The 19,228-nt window shown below is 36.4% G+C and overlaps 1 protein-coding gene across 1 annotated transcript in view; it reads left to right on the top strand.

Moving 5' to 3' along the window:
- LOC103769050 (rap guanine nucleotide exchange factor 4-like) overlaps positions 1-4,177 on the top strand; it is a gene marked incomplete at its 3' end in the record, with an annotated part of 16,330 nt that extends 12,153 nt beyond the window's left edge. Inside the window, exon 4 of the mRNA XM_008936223.1 lies at positions 4,031-4,177. Coding sequence (XP_008934471.1) covers positions 4,031-4,177 — 147 coding nt within the window. The remainder of the gene's footprint in view (positions 1-4,030) is intronic.
- Positions 4,178-19,228: the final 15,051 nt, after the last annotated feature.

Genomic DNA, 19,228 nt, shown 5'->3' with positions numbered 1-19,228 from the left:
AGTGACTGTGAAGAAAGAGGTTCAGATATCCACGTAAGAAAGGGAAGAATTTGTCGGCTCTTTGAAACTGAGGACAAAGAAGGTATGTGATAAGACGATGTGGAAACAGGGAAAGGGATTTAAACAGGACAGTCCTTGCAATACTGCTTTCTGCATGTAAATAGTCGTTATGTAGTTTGGAGATAATGTAGGTGAAGTTGTGGCATACATTTGTACTGTAGTCTGTATAGTAGTGTAAATATGCCTTTAAATTTTTTAGTTTGATCATGAGAACTGCTCTACCCATTGTAACAGAGACTGGCTGGGCTGTTGTGCTCGGCTGAGAAGCAGGGTGTGTTGGCCCATGCCGAGCTCCGCAGTGTCGTAGTTGTGCTAATTTGGGTTTTGAACTTAGGTTATTGGAAATTGATGCAGAAAAATCATTTTAATTCTGTCTACCAGGTAACCTGGGAAAAAGTCCAATACATTGCAAGTAGCTTTCAGAAGATATATAGAATGGTATGGAAATAGTAAATCTTATTACAGCACAGGTAGTCTGATCTGTAAATACTTTAATTAGGAACTGGAAGAGAAGTTGGTCCCAGTCCTTTTAGAAGCATAATGCCTCTTTTAAGCAAATTGCCTTGTGTTGTGTGAAGAGAATGACCTAACATATGCTGGCAAACTGCAGTTGTACTGTAGGAAGATATTTCTTTGCTGTCATTGAAAGTAGTTTGATAAGGAGTTCTTACCTGAATGGTTGAAACATACTGCAGTGGAGGGAATGGAACAGGAAAATTACTTCATAGATCAGGTAGTTACATGTGTATCCTCTGTTATAAAAATAAATTTTTGTTGAGATCAAACTGAACTGTGTCAAAGTAATGTAAGCAAACTTTTCAAAATGCCAGCTTTTGCCAGTCTTCCATTGAACATGGAGATGATATGGAGTCCTGGAGGGACACAGGTGCAGAGATGAGGTAAAGGTACAAGATGTGGCAAAATGATGAAAATAAAACCAAAATAGCTACATCAACTTCCTTATAAACTCAAAACACTGAAGAAATGAAAATTTAAAAAGTTTACAATCCCTTTCAATTAGCAGTCATAATTTCCCCGCCCCCCCCCCTTCATTTCTCTTTCTGACACCATGATTTTATTTACACACAGTACAAAAGTTCTGTTTGCCAGCTTGGAAAATAGAAAGTGCCACAAATCAGGGAGGAGCATGCAGGGATGTGCCTTGTGATGATGAGGGAGAGAATGAGGCAGAACCTTGTTCCTGATTCTCATCCATTCTAGAGTGGTCTTAAAAATTCAATAATGTTTTAGACATGGGGGGAGAGGTTTAACAACTCCATCACTGCATGTGCCTCACCTGCCAGTGAGTCAGTGAAACAATACAGAAACAGCCTCTGATTTGAACACGACCATTTTATAGTGTGTTCAGAGGACAGACGGCAACAGAAACAATCTCATCTTTTTAAGTCTTTAATACTGCCTTCTAAATAGCTGTGTGAATTTTAGCTGGTTACCAGCAGCTAGAACCCCCTGCTGCTTCTGGATTGCAGAGGGGAACAGCAAACTGAGTTTTGACCTGCCAGCAACCCTCCTGTAGTGTGCATTGAACAGCAGGAGGTTTGTGAGTGTAAGGTTAGCAGTTCTAATAGGAAATGCACACCTGATTCCCCAGGGAATCTCCAGGGACTGGAGATGTATAAACAAGGGGCAAAGAGAAAATGGGGTTCTGAAGTCTTGAAGAAGACAGATGGGCTTGCTCCCTTGCTGGCTGCAAAAGGGAAAAAAAGTTCTCCCTTGCAGAAACTGCGTTTCTTTGGAGAGCAATGATGGCTGGGGGAAAAAAAAACCTGAAAGAACTTTTGCTTGATAGAAGCCTGGACTTTCTTTAATGAACATAGGATAGGACCATTTCAGCTCCTTGACTTAACACCCCACACTGTTAATTTATTTCTTAGGCTGACCAGCTGCCTTATCAGAAATTATCTTAACACCTTTAATCTTCTCTATTGTGTCTTTAAAGACATTTTCTTTAGGGTTGTAAAGAATCTAAAAAGGGTAATTATTTTTTTTTTTTTTTTTTTTTTTTTTTTTTTTTTTGAGGGAGGGAAAGGATTGGAAAAGAAGTTGGAGTATGTAAATACTGCTTATGATCCACCTAATGAAAAAGTTTTTCTGCCAGGCTATCTGGTTATTCTGCCCAAAGCAGAGATCTTGTATCTGAACTTTCTAAATAAAATAGAGAATAATATTTTGGAGACCTGGAGATCAAATTTTCCATGAGCAATAGGCACATTTTCTTTGTAGCTCTGATTGCTTATGCAAGTATGGTAGCAAGCAGGGTACTTCACCTCTGAAAGGCACGTGTGTTAAGGCAGAACTTCAGTGTATAGCCTGTATTATAGACTCTTTGCAGAGACCTCTAGTTAGGTGCCTAGCTGCTCATTTCCAAACAATCTGTCGTTTAAGCAATACCTGTTCACATTTCCCTTCCCTGAATATTTATTTGTACAAGTTGGTAAATTCTTCCTAGATCTTTTCTAAGACATTATTGATACTGTTTGCCTGAACACAATTTTATATGGTAATATCTGTGCAAAAGCAATTTGCTGTGATTCAGGGAACAGGACTATTTGGGGCATTTGTCTTCATAATGCAATTATAAAGCTACTAACTTGATCTTAATAACATTTGCCTATTAGCACTTATTAGATGCATGAAAGGAAAACAATGCAATTTTAAACACAGAAGATGGTGCTGAAATATACTCATGCATCTCTCCTGGATTATCAGCCACAAGAATGTAGCGGATGGGCTGACAATTTTCTGCTTTTATTTATGTAGACATTTCATGAATCCTACATTTTAGAGTTAAACTATATTTCTAACGTTGTATCAAGTAAAATTGACATGTATTTATAGGTTCATGTGTATTTGTCTCTGTGTGTGTATGTATGATTTCCTTAGTAAAATGCTGTCTGAATCAGTTTAAATTTTTAGTGCTGTTGCTGGGTTGTTTTTTGTTTTTTAATTGCCCTAAAGACAGTCAGTTAAGGCCCAGCTTCAAAGAGGCATACATAAGTGTTCAGCTTCAAGCCTGTGCTCAGGAACATAGCAACTTGTAAGCCTAAAATAGAGCATGTATCTAAAGATCTTGATTCAGCAAGTTAGAGTACTCTAGTTTTTTGTCTATTATAGCTTATAATTTATATTTGAACAATTACAGAGGAGTTCCTGGCCAAGGGGGATTGATTTAGCCATTGTTCCATCACATAAATGGTGTGTGCTCACACAGTCTCTTTTGAGGTGGACCTTACTGCATATTTGGGACCATCCTGAATATGCTATTCCAAGTTGTTTTGGACTTTTAATAGTTTTCTTGAAATCCCTGATTTGCATGCAAAAATTATTTTGTATGTGTGGGTTTTTTTTTCCTGCTACTTAATTGACAGGCATCCACCAACAGTTGAGAGATTTACTGGCATTCTCAACAGAAAGCCCAAGACTGATCTATTAAACAGTATGACTGCATGGAGCACAGACCTTGTACAGTAGAAAAATGTGTTATAAATACAAGAGGATATTATAATTGAAAATTATACTTACTGAGAAAATATAACAGTCCAGTTTTCCTTGTGATAAGGGTAGCCTTTATAGAGCAGAAATGTGTATTCCGAGATTGCATTTCTGATGCTAGTTATCTTCTGATCACTTCTGGTGTTTCTAAATGACCTCATCATCACAACCATCTTTAGAGGTCGTAACTTTCTTCCAAAGGTGAGGGTGACACCCTTGTTTTGTTGCAGACAGAAATGCCTAATTCAGCTGATGGTCATAGAAAACAGAAATCCAACTTTCCTACTTGATTCCATACTGAGGCCTCCTGTGTTGTTAATCAGCATATTGATTTTTTTGTTGGCACTTTTAATTTGTTTTAAAGCAAATTGCTGAAGAATTTTAAGGGGAATGTGACATAAAGACTCTTAAAACATCCTGGAATATTAATATGTGCCATTTTATTTTTAATTCGAAGGATGCTGTGACAATATGTACTTTGGGAATAGGAACAGCTTTTGGAGAGTCTATTCTGGATAACACTCCTCGTCATGCAACCATCATTACCAGAGAATATAGCGAGCTCCTTCGAATTGAGCAGAAGGACTTTAAAGCACTTTGGGAGGTAAATTCAAATTTATTTGCAGTTTATGCAGACAAAAGTGATTTAACCTTTTAAGTGTTTGTAACAAAGTATAGGCATATTCATACCATAAGCAAAGTAATTTATTCTTTTCAATTTATTTGGACAAAAAGGAAAGTCTTCTTTTTAGTGCTTCACATTCTGCATGATTACGTGCTCCTGTGTTTGTTTCTTGTGGGGTTCCTCTAATGAAAATAGAAATAGGTGAAATTTATATTATTATATCATGTAATTATACTGTATTGTGTAATTATACTGTGGTATTTTAAAGTATTCTCCTTTGCTCCTGTGCCATCACCAGCTGTAGGGGCTTTAGAATTTGCAGGTGGATCAAGATAACTTAAAAATTAATTTACTGATGACTTGTGAATTCCTTTAAAACCTCCCTTTGTGGAGAATGTATTGTGGAGATTCTTCATCCTGTAGTCTGTGTGTACTTTGGTACCCATGCTGAGAAGACTTCCTTAACACGTTACCGTGCCAAGCTACTGAAATGCAGTCGGTTGGCATGTTTGTAAGCGTTACATGGATTTGAGGAGTGTTCTGGGAATTGGAAGGCATGCTGTTGGCCAGGCCTATGCTACTGCCAATTTGTACTGACAGCTTGTTTTAAACGGTGACTGAACAAATTTAGGTGTTGTGTAGAGCTGTCAGTCAGATGGTGTGATGGTGTCTAAAAGCTGTAGAGCCATGGACACTACATTTCAGAAACAGACGTTGGTTGTAGCGTTTTAGTTCAGGTTCTCTCCTAAGTTCAAACTGAGGGTTTTTTATTTTGGCTTTCTCTTTTCTTGAGAAAGAGCAATTTTATACTTCAAATAATTGTCTTAAAGCAGAACTAAAGTAAAGGCATCAGAAAGAAAATTAAATCCACAAGTAGCTACACTGACTGAGGAAACTGCACTAGTATCACCTATCTGTAGATACGTTGCCTTGAGCATAGTCAATGGTGCAGCATGACCAAGGTGGGGAAGACCAATGTGTGAATGAAACACGCTTACCATTGAATGCTCTCACAGTACCAGATTTCATCTTCTGAACTGCAAAGCCAGAATTTGTACTGTTTTTCTTGGCAATGTCTACAACTAGAATAAAGTGCTCCTGAAGTCTCATGGCAAATTTGAAGAAATTTCACAATGCAATGTTTTTCTGCAGTTCAGGCTTTTTTTTTTTTTTCTTGACAGGAGCCTGCATTACAGTTTTAGACCCTGGCATGAAAAGATTGAATATGCAGTGATCTCATCTCTTTAACATATGCTATGCTTGCCAGTGGTCAGAAATTTTTCATGTAGATTGAGCTTTACAAGTTCATGATGGAAGAGAATAAATCTAATGTGGTTTTCTCAAGTAGTGTGTGTGTGTGTGTGTGTGAGTTTTAATTCCCTTTTAACTGATATAAGCAAAGTAACTTCTGCTACGTGTATGATTTTCCTGCTAAGCATTCTGAGATTGTTAGTTACCTATAAAAAATGTCGGGGGAGTGGAAGTTAAGTTCGCTTCTTAAAAATTTTTGAACCTTAAAACATATTTAAAGCTGTTTTAAAACAAAAATGTTGATGCTGTTTACTCTTTAATCACTTATACAATGTTGTTTCTAACAATTCTCTGATTTTGATGAGTTTTTGGATGATATCTTTTGGAAAAGGTCACTTGGGTTTGAAGTCTTGGGAGCTATCATAGAGAGCCTTAAAGAACACGCCTTGTGTATTGCAGATTTGATGAGATTATGCAACAGAGTGTGTCACGATGCTGCAGGTGTCAGTCACAGACCACAGTTCAGCTTTGTGGAGCTTCTTTGCCTTTCCTGTACTTTGGTGTGCTTTCTTTCAAGGAGGTTCTTCTTGTGCTCTTAGTGGAAAATTGTGCCATGAAATATAGCTTTGCTAGTTAGCCTGTGGTAGAATTAAGTTGTTGATTATTTTCAAGGCAATATTTGTTTCCTTGCAATCTACTAATACCAAAGGCTATGTAAACTGCAGATAAAGTATGATAAACAGAGGATGTTCAAAATGCACAGCAAATTCCCCCCAAATATACTAGCAATAACAGTAGTATGCAATTATTACTACTGCTACTACTGTTGTTATCTGAGAAAAGTAAATGCTTTTCTTCAGGGAAACTTTTGTATTATGCTGTGGATGCTGTGTTGTTCTGTCTGCCTTGTCCTAGGATTCATTTACCTTTGTTGTGACAAAGCCCATATGCAGAAATGGTTGTTAATACAGTGATGCACCAGTCATACAATTTTATTTTTTTTTTTTAGTGAAAACCCACACAGTCAAGAACAGATCACAGATATTTATTATCAATGGTACCATGAAAAAAATGAGAGAAGTCAACAATGTCAGTGTCATTACAATCCAGATATGGTAAAAAACTAAAAACTAGTACATACAAATTTCAACTCTCCATGTAATGAGAATTTAATTCCAGAAAGCAGTACTTTCTCCATTAAAAAAATGTTGAATAATTCTAGTAAAACATGATACTGCAGTTTAAGAACAGCCTAAGTAAACTCTAGGGTTAGAATTCTTAAAATGGTTATTGCTTTTATGAGTGTAGGATTTTTATAATTAATAATAGAAGTGCAAAAAATGTATTTAATATGCGATTAAGGGGGTTTTTAAGCTTTTTTTCCTTCTTTTGAGGGAAAGAACAAATGAAAGCTTTCTGTTAGCTGATAAAAGATCTTTTTGGCATACACACCATGGAAATTTCAAGACTGCAATTTTTAATATTTTTTACTTTTAGGTTGCGATATAATTTTGGAGAATGAACTAGTATAAATTGATTCAGTAATGACTTTATTGTTCAAATAATCTGAAATGACAGGACTAAGAGCTATGAACTATCTTCCTTTACCATAAAAATTTGTTAACACTGAAACCTACTGATGAAGGTCATGTTTGCTACAGATGTTTTTCTACTTTAGATCTATGCAGCTCTTTGAAAGAGGAATAAATACCCATTTATACTGCTTACGAAACTTCTAGAATAAATCCTGAAACTGGATTTTTAGAGAGAAAGAGATACATATCTTTTTTAGCTATTTCTAAGTTTAGAAAGAATTTTCAGGATCTCTAACTTCGTGTTATGAATTGACAGATTTTTCCGAGTTCTGTTTAAATTGAAAAATAACTTTTCCTGTATTAGCTGTATTGGTCTAAGAAACAATTGTATTTATGGAATGTTTCACAGACCAGGTGTGGCTTAGTTAAGTCTTTAATGTACAATATGCATTAAAGTCTATTCATATCTTTGAGCACAATTACAGTTGGATCTATACCCAAAAGAAAGAGATTGCTACTTCTAAAGAGAAATTTTTCTTTTTTATCACTTTTCTTCTGTCATTTTCATAAATTTAAGTATTCTTTGAGGCAAAGAGAGGATATTCTTCATCGAAAATATAGTAAGATGCCTTCTGTAATATAGAGAACCACGTATTCAATCAACCTTTTATGTATGGAAAGATTTTCTCTTACCCCTATTTTTAACAGCCAGGGAATGCTACTAAAAAAAAATATATTGTTCTAATAACAACAATTACCAGTTAAAACAGCCTAGTTGCTTCTCTAATGACTGCATCTGTTGAAGTAGCATCCTGTTTGGGAACATCCATTGAACTTCTTAGCTTACTCATCCTTGAAAGCTTGTTTTCTATCAATGGCTGCTGTAGCAGACTGGAGATGATGGGATCTCTGGTTAGGTTCTCACATAGATGAAAACTGTTCCCTGAATGAAGACATTATGGGAATCACTGATGACTTGCCTTTCTACACTGATTGTCCCTGGCCTTCATCTCTGAGGAGCACCCAGAAACATGAAAAAGTTATTCATCACTGTTATAACACTGTAGACTTCCAAGGTGCTCAGTGAATCTGTAGGAGGAGGTACTCTGTGTTGATAAGAACTTGCTTTCCCTCTCAGTCAGTGGATGAGTGTGATGCTAGCTACGTCACCCAGAAAACTGTTTCAAAGCATAAAGGGAAAGACATCCAAAAATGAACATGAAAGCAGAAGGTTACATGAGGAGCTCTGGTCATGCACATCCTGTTGGATCACTCGCTTGCCCCACCCCTAATAAATAGTTGGATTCTTTTAAACAGGGAGGAGTGAAACGAATGTATTGGAACAGTGTTATTACAGAAGTTCTCTGTAGTTCATCTGTAAACTTTGTCCTTTAATGCAGTTGCAAACTGATTCAAACCCGGACAGGAAGGGAGTGAATCTGCTGAGAGGTGACTTATTTTTAGAGGTTTTTTTTACACAGTGAATTATTCAGCCTTCTTTGGATAACATACAAATAACCAATTTCCTTTTGTGTGGAATAACATTATGTGAGAAGTTACTGAACATGCCTCGAGAAACGTTTGATCTTGAGTAAATGAAGAGCAACTACTGCTTCGGTATGCAGTAACTTTGGAGAGAGGGAGTCTTGGCCCTACAAGGTCAGAATCAATGTGTTGTGTGGTTTGTTGTTTTTTTTTTTTTTTTTTTTATTCATATTCAGCAGCACTTGCACATCTTGTAGTCTGATAAACGTCAGTGTAACTTGCTTCCTGCTTTTGCCCATCCGATGATAATTCAGTAGCCCTCAGCAGTCTTTGCTGCTCTGAAATGATAGCTTTGGGAGAAGCAGCTTTCTTAGTGTCATTGTTTTCTGAACACTGTGAATGTTAGTTTTTAATGAGCTATTTTAAAAACAGATTCTCTGTCAGAACAGAAGAAATTTTACATACTCTTTCAGTGGAATGCTGTGTAGGAAATACATGCATGAAATGGCATGCTGACTTAAATGTTGTATCGCTGCTCAGTGAGATTTCTGATTTAAGATTTAAGTTCATCAGAATTGAGACCACAACTCTCAGTGCATTTGTGTGTAATATTGTTTGTCTTTTTAAGGTGTATCTATTTATATTCCTTATATCTAGGTATAATAATCTTATAATAATGATCTTACGCCTCATTTTATGGTTAAGGATTATGGCAGTAGAAGTTAAAAAAGCACCATAAAAATACATTCATGGAAGTGAACTTGTAAGGATTTTCATTTGTTTTATCCATTTGGCTATGCTGTAAGTACTTTATTTATCAAAGTATGTTGCTGAATCTCACATGTGTTTTTTGCAGTGTAATGCAGTAGGCAGCATTTCAGAGAGGCAGCCTCTTCCTTGCCTTATACTGCTGAAGAATACATGTTACTTGAGAATGTTCTTGCTTCTGTCTTTGGTAGGCTCCTGAATACTTCAGCATGTTTAAAGACTATTAGGAACATAATGCAAATGTCAGTAATTTTTGAGTGTCCATTTTCACCAATGAGTATTCCATACCAGAAATTCCAGTTAATTTAAGTGGAAGATTAAATTTGATCCAAGAAATTAAATATTGGTAGGAGGGAATCAAGCACAAAATCAAATTCATGTCCAGCCCCTAAACTATCAGCTTGATTTATGCTTTACTACTCTGTTAGTTTATTGCTCTAAGCAATTGCATAAGTCTGTGCTCTGATTTAATGATTTCCCACAGGCAAACATAGTAGAGATATAAAGCTATAGTCAATAAAATACAGCATATTTAGCTTTTCAGGATGGGTGATCATGTGATTTAAAGTAGTGAAGTGCTTGGAGACCCACAAAGTTATAGGAAGGTGATCACAGAACACTCAGCTGTCTTTAGTTGCTTCATGTCGCACTCTCCATTGACTGCTCAAACTCTACCTTGTTGATTTCTATCTCTTGTGGGATTTTACTTGAGAAATGTAAAAGTGATCAAATTGTAGTAGCTTGCATTTGCAATGTTGCTGGAATACTGTGTTCACCAACCTCTCAAATACCCATCTTGTCAGAATAAGAAAGAATTATTCCATGTTATTAGGTACAGAATATAACACAGAAGGAACATTTGGAAGGACCTGGGTGTGTCCAATCTGTTGCCTTATGCTGCCTGCAAGTCAGCTGATGACCAATCCAAATTTATATGCGGAGAAACAGAGCTAGGGTGAGAGATGTTGCAAAATGAAGTGATGATAGGCAAGGAGGAGGTTTTTTTCCTAAAGTTTCCATGGAAGGAGGAGGAATATAAGAAGTCCTCCTCCCTGGCTTTACAATATGACAGTAAACACAGAACTGGCAAGATTTAAGCAAAGCTTTGAAAGTAACTGACATTCCACCTTCATACCTTCTGTGTTAGTACTGATAAAGCATGCAAGCATACATCAGGGAAAGATTACAAAATACCAAGAAGTGCTATATTGCACTCAGTTTTGCTCTGATGCACGTGGAAGTAAGTGGGAGGTGAGTCTGGCCTTTAGTGCTGCTGTTATACTGGTTTTGACCATCCTTGTAATGGCTTGTAGGATTTTTTCCCTATGTTTTTGCTTTGTCAGACATTGCTAATTTTAATGAGTTATGCTCTATCTGGTAGAGCAGATTTAAACAATCATGGAACCAGCATTCTATCCTCAGTAGCCAGACTTGCACCAAAACAAGTTGTGTTTGTCAGCATGGCATCGCAGTACCTCTTGCTTTCATTCAGGTTTATTAATCACTTCAGGTTTTAAAACATGGATGCAGATTTTGTGAACACCATTTATGGGAGTGTATCTCCTAAGGTAACCTTGGTCATTGGCAGCGGAGAAACATCTAGGAGGTTGATTTTTTACTTTAGTATTGCAACTTTTCTCTTGGTGTGTTATGTGCTGATGGAAGTCTACAAGTCTTTTGGTAGAATCCTGCTATGATACGTTCTTTGCTCAATAATGGCATTATGACCGAGAAGTTCATAATCGGTAGTTGTCCACTCTGTTTCAGATAATTTGCTGTGCCATTATGTATGATATTCAATATTTTCAAAGCGGCACAATTTCTGCAGGAGGTCGAGGGATCCAGTGAGTTTTAACTCTGTGAGTTTCCCTTTCTTTGTTGTTATCCTTTGTTTAAGGTGACACACAGGCACTTCAGACACTCCTTTAGCAACTGAAGTGATTGAAGAATAACAACCTGTCTGGAAAGGCCTGATTCTTCCTCATGTCTCTTTGCAACAAACTTTCCCGGTGCATGTTCATGTATGCCATCCCTTTAATCAGGTTGCACCTCAGTCTCCTGGTTTATTCTGAATCTATTTCAATAGCAATATTATGTGACTGTGTCATTTATCACCATGTGGAGGTGGAACAAGGCTTTGAAGACCTGATTCCTTATCTTAAATCATACTAGCACGTCATTTTTCTTTGGTGAAGTTTTGTATCATTGTGGTGTGCCCATCAACCTGAAGCCCTTGTTGAATCCTATTATAGCAGACACTGCAAAAATTCCTATTTACAGCCCTTGTAATTGTTTATATGTTTATTAGCACTTCAAAGAGCCTTAAATTATATTGCAGAAAGCTTGACTTATTTGAGGTTCCTTCCTGGATAAAAAGAAGTAGAAACATCCATCAAGCATGTCAGTCTCCCTGTTAAGTAATGCCTTTATTGGTTTTTCTCGTATTTTATCATGGTTAGAGGTAAAGTTGAAAAATCTGAAAAGAAATTGTTTTGATTAATTTCTAAAATATTTAAATTACAGAAGAACATCTGACAAACTGAAATGTATACGCTTAAAGTCTGCAGATGTTTTTAAGGCTGCTATTTTTCTTTGAAGCTTTTACTGCCAGATTTGCACTTTCTGTAACCAGCTTTTTAATTAGCAACGAGAGTGCTTTTCATCCTCAGCAGATTATATTATTAAATGTGGTATCTCTAAGCGTGATGTGCTAAATGGCAAAAATAACTGTTGCAAAACGCAACTGGGAGGCTACGAATCTTATTTCAGGGAGCAAATTTCTGGTCTTTCATTAGTTCATTTTTATTAGGTAAAAATGTCTTTCAGTAGGATCATAAGATTTGAAACTTATAAAATAGTTTCTGGCTTTTTTTCTCCAACATACATTTTAACTATCAAATATGTCTCATTCTCATCTGTCACAGAGAAAAATCATAACACAGAATTATGTCTTTGTAGATATGTGTGTATATAAGCTGCTATCTAATATGTATTGTGTGTATATATTAGTAAATTAAATTAATATTCGCCTTGTCAAACTTCTGTGTCAGATTGCCTGGAGCTTTGGTTCTAACACCATTTATGGTTGGCACTTTGGTATTGATACTAAGGCAGGAAAGGAATCAACTGTATGAGGCGTTGCTGACACTTCTAGATTTTTTGGATTTGACACGGGCTGTCTGTTCCTTTACTCAGCCATGGGGTCATATGTAGCTGAGGTTATTTTCGAGATTGACCCTTTCTGATCTTCTGGTCAGTGTTACTAACTCAATCATTGGTTTCTCTTCAGATGAGTTGTGTTTTTAATTCCTTATACAAAAGGTTAATCTATTATTACTGGTTACCCCAGGTTCTTTAGAAAAGTAATAAGCCTTTAGAAGCTACTTTTTAGCAATGAGTTTTTGTTGCCTTACAGCAATGGATATGGTTGCTTGTTCCTCAGAGGCATTCCTATAGCATTCATTCTTGCATGCTGCGCTTAAATGGATGCTTTCTACTTGAACTATATAATGGATCAGGCAAATAATGTGATACCATTTATTAGATCAATGGATATGTTTTCATATTGACATTTTAAAAATCCATTAGCTTAAACCTGCTGGCATTAAAAAAAAAAAGAGATCTTTGACAGTAAGATCTGTGGCAGTGGAAGATCTTATGCAGATTAACGCAAACTGAAAGCAATGCTATTGTATTATATATGTATTTTTTAATTCTGACAATCTTGTTTCATTTATAAAGTACTTTGTAAAAAATACTATAAAACTGTTCACTTTCAGGTAGCAAGAAAAATGAAACCTGAAAGATCTATTTAGCAGAATATAAACTCCCTTATTCCTTGAGAAAGCACTCCCTTGAATGAGCTTTCAGCATGTTAAAACTCAAAACCGAACTAAACCCCAAACATTGTCAATTTATTAGGTATAAGAATTAATAAATGAGCTCAAAAAGAGATTGCCCTTTGCTTGTTTAGATAGTACAATTCTAATAGAGATCTTTTCCTGGTCCTTATCAGAGCTGTAAGGTTCAATGTTTGCACTTTCCCTTAGACTAGTTCCTCCCCTCTTTTCATCCATGGTGAAACCAACATTATTTAAGTCGATGAGCATTATGGGATTTCAACCCATGTAATTACTAATTGCTTCCTTCTCCTTGTGTAATATGCAGCACAGGCTGTTGGCAGTAGGTTTAAATCCTCTTTACCCTCTTCCCTTCTGAAACAATTTCTATCCACTGATGCAGCTGATGTGATGTGAGAGCATAAGGCTAGAATCACTCAAATGATTTTGTGGCTTAGTTGTTCAGGGGTGCTTAATAAAATGTTCAACCCAATACTTGTGCTGAGGTAAATTGTATCAAAGCCTTACAAATCCCAGACATCCCAGAGGTATGGTTAAAAATGAAGATATAAAAGACTAAGAACTGAATATGGAATATCTCTCCTGTGCTAGACAGCAAGGATCACAGGGCCCAGCCTGTCATCTGTGCTGATTATGGCCAGTTCCGTATTTTGAGAAGTGATTTTAAAAAAAAATCCAAAACAAATAATCCATGTGCTTGCTCTTGAATCAACCCTTGTTTCAGTCTGAGCAGTGCAACTCCAGCACTTAGAGCAACACCCACTAACCCTGAGTGCTGCAATTCCGTTAGTTCTGTGAGTGGCAAAGTTCATAGAAATCTGTTCACCAACAATGTGAAAATATCAGGCCTGAAGCATGCCCCAAGGGGCCTGCAGGCCCTCTGAAATTTTTAGATCTGTGGAGGGTTTATGGAACAACTTGTTCATGGACATTTTTTTTTTTCTTCTGCTGAATGGTTGTTTATGCCACAGATACTCAAATAACAGCACATAATAAGACATGGTGGCCTTCTAAGGCATGTGCTATCTGTATTTTGTACTCTGTAATGAAGTGGGTATTCACAGAATTCATGTTTTCACCTAATATTTCTGTTATGGTCTGTTACTGAAATCAGTGGTTTATCAGAATTTCTGGATTTATACCATCAGTCTGATGTGGTCCTTACGGCTCAATTTCTTTATCCTTCTTTATCCTTCATCTCATGCCTGGTTAGATAAGACCACTAGTGTGTATTTCCTCTGAACTCTGCTTAAAATAGATTCTCAGTTAAATCTCAAATGGAGAAGTTAAAGAAAAAAAATCATATATAAAACTTTAGATACTAAATATCTTCTGACTGAACTTTACTTCAGTTTAAATTCAATTGATAAAATACTTTTGTCCTTCTAGATGTCTTATCTCTGCCAAGCTTGTATACCATTTATTTGAGAGTCATAAATAATCAGCACTTAAATGCAGGATGGAAAGATTTCATTTTACAACTTATTGATGTAATTCAGCTTGTTTACATTTGTAACCTCTGACTGTTTAATGAAAAATTTCTATTTAATTTTGTATTCCACCTCTCAACTTACGAAAAATAGCTTTTGTGACTACCAGTGTAAACCATTTTCTTGGAATATTAACCATTTCATTTTCCAAAACAGACAAACTTCTGTTAATTGCCACAGAACCCTATTGAGGCAGTCTTGAGTACAGGTTAGTGGGAACAGGTACAATATCATTGTTTTTGTTTAAGCATAATAAAAATATACATTACAATAAGGTTTTTGTATGACCTGGTCTTTGAGAAACAGTTCTTCAAAGAAATCATGTTGTTCTGAAAGGGCTGAGTTATAACAGAAGTTGAGTCGCTTAGACTTTTATGATAAATTCTCTTTGGGGATAATGCTGGAGACTCTCAGTACAATTAAGGAAAGATTAAAAACTCAGTACAGGTTTATTTTCTCTCTTCTTTCTTTTTTTCTGCCAGTACCCTTCGAGCCTGTATCCTCTATAGAAACATGAAGCAATTTTTCAATGGACTTTTTTCTTTCTGCCGTGATTTCTCAGACCCTTTTCTGGTATGCGTCTCATAAGTCTGTGGAGATTTATGAATAAGTTTTCTCTTTCTACATGGGTTACATTTGGTCCTGCTAGCATTTTAATGCCAGTTTTGTTGAGTTTTGTTTTAATCGTTAGTTAAGAGTTCATTGGGTATTTCTCCTTAGGCTTATCTGTGGCATGTAGGTCCTATCAGGTAACCAGGGATCACCAAGTAGTTAGGAAATAATTCTTGCACTGTTGAAGTCGGTGAGAGTTATGCCATCACTTAGTATTTATTTGTACATTGGCTCTGCAGAACTAAAGGAGTGAAATGTATTAAAAGTGAGGCAGTTAAGCAGGTATGTGTGAATACACTGGTGGAGTAGCAGATTTGATTACTAAGAAGGTACCCATTTTACATAATGCTTTATCAAAGAAGAGCTACACTTCAATCTGAGCATGTAATAGCTGGAACATTTACCTGTGCTGTTGCTGTGGTGTGGTTGAAAGGTGGTGTGCTTTGAGATTACAACAGAAGTTCACATCAAAACTCTCATCTTTGTTGATTGTTTGTCTGATGTGTTTACATACATCTGCCATATGGACTCGCCTTACAGAGGGTTTTACTTCCATCTGATCTGATACACAGAATGTACTTTGTGTCATTTTAATCTGAGCCAGACTTTTTCTGTTTTAACAACAGAATGTGGATTTTTCTGCCTTTTAACCTTTCTGATACGACTTCAGAAAATGATGCATGCTACCAGTCAGCCCACAAGTTTTTAATATTGGAATGAATTTTTGTCAACTTTGTGCGCTAAAATTGTGTGAAGGTGTGAGGCACAGGAAATCCTGGAAATGCTTAAAGCCCTAGCAATGGTCGGAATTTTACTAGTGTAAGATTTTACTAGTGTCAGAGCTCTCTAAGAGATTGATTTTACATGGGTATCCATACTATTAGTCCAAGTATCATTACAGAATGGTAGGTGAATTAGCTTTCCTGCTGTCCGTTAACTGGACACTGTCTTTGGATAAGAATTGAGTTAATGTGTATTGAATAAAATGTAATGACAAGTTGTAGTATGGAGAAGCTGACTTTCCCTCCTTATTTAACAAAATAATTCATACTCCTAGCATGAATTTTATGCTTTTCAATGGGTGAGAAAACAGTAGACCCACAAAAAAACAACCCTTGTGATGCTGTTCTGTTGCAAAGAGCTTTTGCAGGGAGATGGAGAGGTACTTTGTATCTGCCTACTCCTCTGAGGGAGAACAATGGCAGAGCTCTCCCTTTACGATAGTATGTATATGTAAAAATCATATCAAATGTTGAGAAAGAAATAGATCCTTGATTGTAATTATTTACTCTTCCTTGTGCTCAGCTAATGCAAAGGTTTAGCATTTTTCTTCTGTCCTTGCCAGTTAACATTTCCATTACATTTTTCTTTACTGCTAAATCAGGGCATGTCCTGCTTTACTGGTCATGAAGTGCTGCTGCCTTCTGTAGTGGGGCCTCTGTCTTGGTATTTTTACTGCTGCAGTGGTGCTCATCTGTTTACACTAGGCATTAGTTGCAAACTGCTGCATAAGAGAAGCAGGGGGAGGATACTCACGTTTTGTTAGATACTCTGCATGGTGAAAGAGCAGCAGCATGTATTAATTATTTGGAATCCTAAAACAATGTGGTGGAGTTCCATTGTGTTTACTCTTGTTAACAGTATGTAGAAAGGCACAACATTCTTAAGCCAAAGCTGTCCAATTGCACTCATTAAACTGGAGTAATGGACAGTAGATTTTGCCATGCCCATGGCAGAAGGCTCCACATACTATATGATCTGCCTGTTCTTGTGACCAATGCCTGCTGTTTCAGAGAAGCTTGTAGAAAAGCCCTCAATGAACTTTGTTACAAAAATTGAGTGGAGCTGCGTAACATACTGCATAAATAAAAACCTGCCGTGCTTCCTCCTTAGTCTTCAAGAGACTGATTCTGTCTCTTCTTTTGGAACTAAGATTATGTATTTATTTAATGAGATATTGTTTTCCATTTTTCTCATTCATCTCACCTCTAGAGACTTATTGGTCTGTATTGTACACTCTCTAAAGCTTTATCTTTGCACACTGTAAGTATCCATGCCAAATGGCTTGCGAATGAGAGCTGCTTTTGGAGGAAAACTTCACAGCCAAGCTTATCACATGCTGATAACAAGTTTATTATGATTTCCCCTCAAAAAATTGTTTTTAGAGTTCGTTCTTTGCTTCTTGTTTGTACTGCTTGCCTGCTGTTTGGATGATTTTCTCTCTGTCCTCAGTATTTATTTCCTTCACTTATTTGCACACTATGATCATGTCTCTAACTTAAAAAAAAAAAAAAAATAAAATCACATAACTGTTCTTCAGTTTCCTGAAATGCCAGCATACTTCTTTGTGTAAGCTCTCTGGACACAAAATTATATGACGTTGTCTTTCATGTATATCTGGAACATACCTCATCTCATGTTTACTATAGGTTTTACATGCCAGAATTTTATAGTGGTTCATATAATGGCATTTTGCTATTTTATTAAGAAAGACTGTCACTGTAGTTAAATATCTGTCCAGAGCTAGAAATTATGGCAGTGGGAAGTGTGCTGTATACTCAGCTATGTTCAGGATCATTGCTTCCTAGACTTTGCTCACTCAGTAGCTCTATGCAAATAATGTCTCCATTGGATTTTTCCAAGTGAATCTTTTCCTCAGCTTTGCTAATTCCCTAGACATTTATGTGTTATATTTTTTTGTCCAATGTTTTTATCTTCTCCTTCTCTAGTGTTTTTGTAATACGTTATCAAGCTGTTTATTCTCCCTTTGAGATTAATAATATTATAGTATTTATTTAGACACCTCCATTTTATGTGTTGCCATGCTTCATTATCTTTTTTTTTTTTTTTGCAGTCTTTTAACCAATTGTTAATTTGCATGCTTCTACCCAAGGCATTTTTAAGATGAGCTCTGACTATTAAATATTTTACTGATACTCAAATGTGTGACAGCTGCTGCACTCCTTTCTTCCATGACTTTAGTGATTAAAAGGAAAAAACAACAGCAAGCCACACATAAAGCCTCTGACTTTGGTTAAATCAGTTTTGCTGCTTTACAGATTTGTTTCTGTTAACTGTGAGTGAGGGCTCTGCCATCTAATTGTAGTGATGCTTACTACTTCATTCTTGAAAAGTCATTTCCAGGTACTCTTTGATTTATGTTAATTGTAAGGTACCTTGGTACAAGGTGCTACATACAGCCTAGTCTGAACTAAAGTGGTTACTGGTAGTATAAATTATACCATCCATGTTCATTGGATAGAAAATAGTGGAAAAAATGCTGCAGTTCTGGTATTGTAACGGTTTACAGAATCCATTGTGAAAATTCGTTCCCAAATAAAAGAAGGAAAAGTGTGTTAGAAAATAAGGTATTGACAAGAATATATAATTCCAACTCTTTTTTTTTCTCTCTTGCTCCTCTGTCCATATGTACATCATTATATAAATAAAAACCAAATTCTGAATGATCTCTCATCTCAGCCAGTACTGTTGGTGACTGTAACATGGTGAAGTATTTATTGGCACGTGTTGCAGATGTATTCTGGTGTGTGTAGAGTAACCCTTTGTGTCCTTGTTTTAAGAAAGCCTGAGAAGAAAGGAGTGACCCCAAACTCACTCCGAACTTCACCTTTTTGCTTCATGTCACATTTGGTTCTCCAGTCAAAGATTGAGTGGCTGACTGCTTAGTAGCAGCAAATCAAGGTCAGAAAGATAAAGCAGAAATACAGTAATTATGCACTTTATTTTGTAGAAGCTGCAGTGGTTCTCAGCACAGTGGTGTTTGGCAAGTAAGTTCTGTAGCCCATGGGACTATATATAATCTATTTTATTCTTAGCTGATCCTTGCTGCTCATGTAGCCCACATTGTGGCCTGTGCTGTTTACAGCTAGTAGACTCCCCTGATTTTCAGCGATCTCTCTATTTCAAATCCTATCTCAACTTTTATTTGAAATAAAGGCTGGTTTTGTTGGAGAGCTTTTATTGTTTTTTCCTGCTGTTTCTTTTGCAGAAAGAGCCTTGAAATGTGAA

The sequence above is a fragment of the Merops nubicus genome, unplaced genomic scaffold (assembly GCF_000691845.1).
Source record: "Merops nubicus isolate BGI_N331 unplaced genomic scaffold, ASM69184v1 scaffold18492, whole genome shotgun sequence".
In the NCBI taxonomy this organism is placed as follows: domain Eukaryota; kingdom Metazoa; phylum Chordata; class Aves; order Coraciiformes; family Meropidae; genus Merops; species Merops nubicus.
The sequence above is the reverse complement of the archived record's forward strand: the minus strand, read 5'-3'. Positions and strand labels throughout refer to the sequence as shown.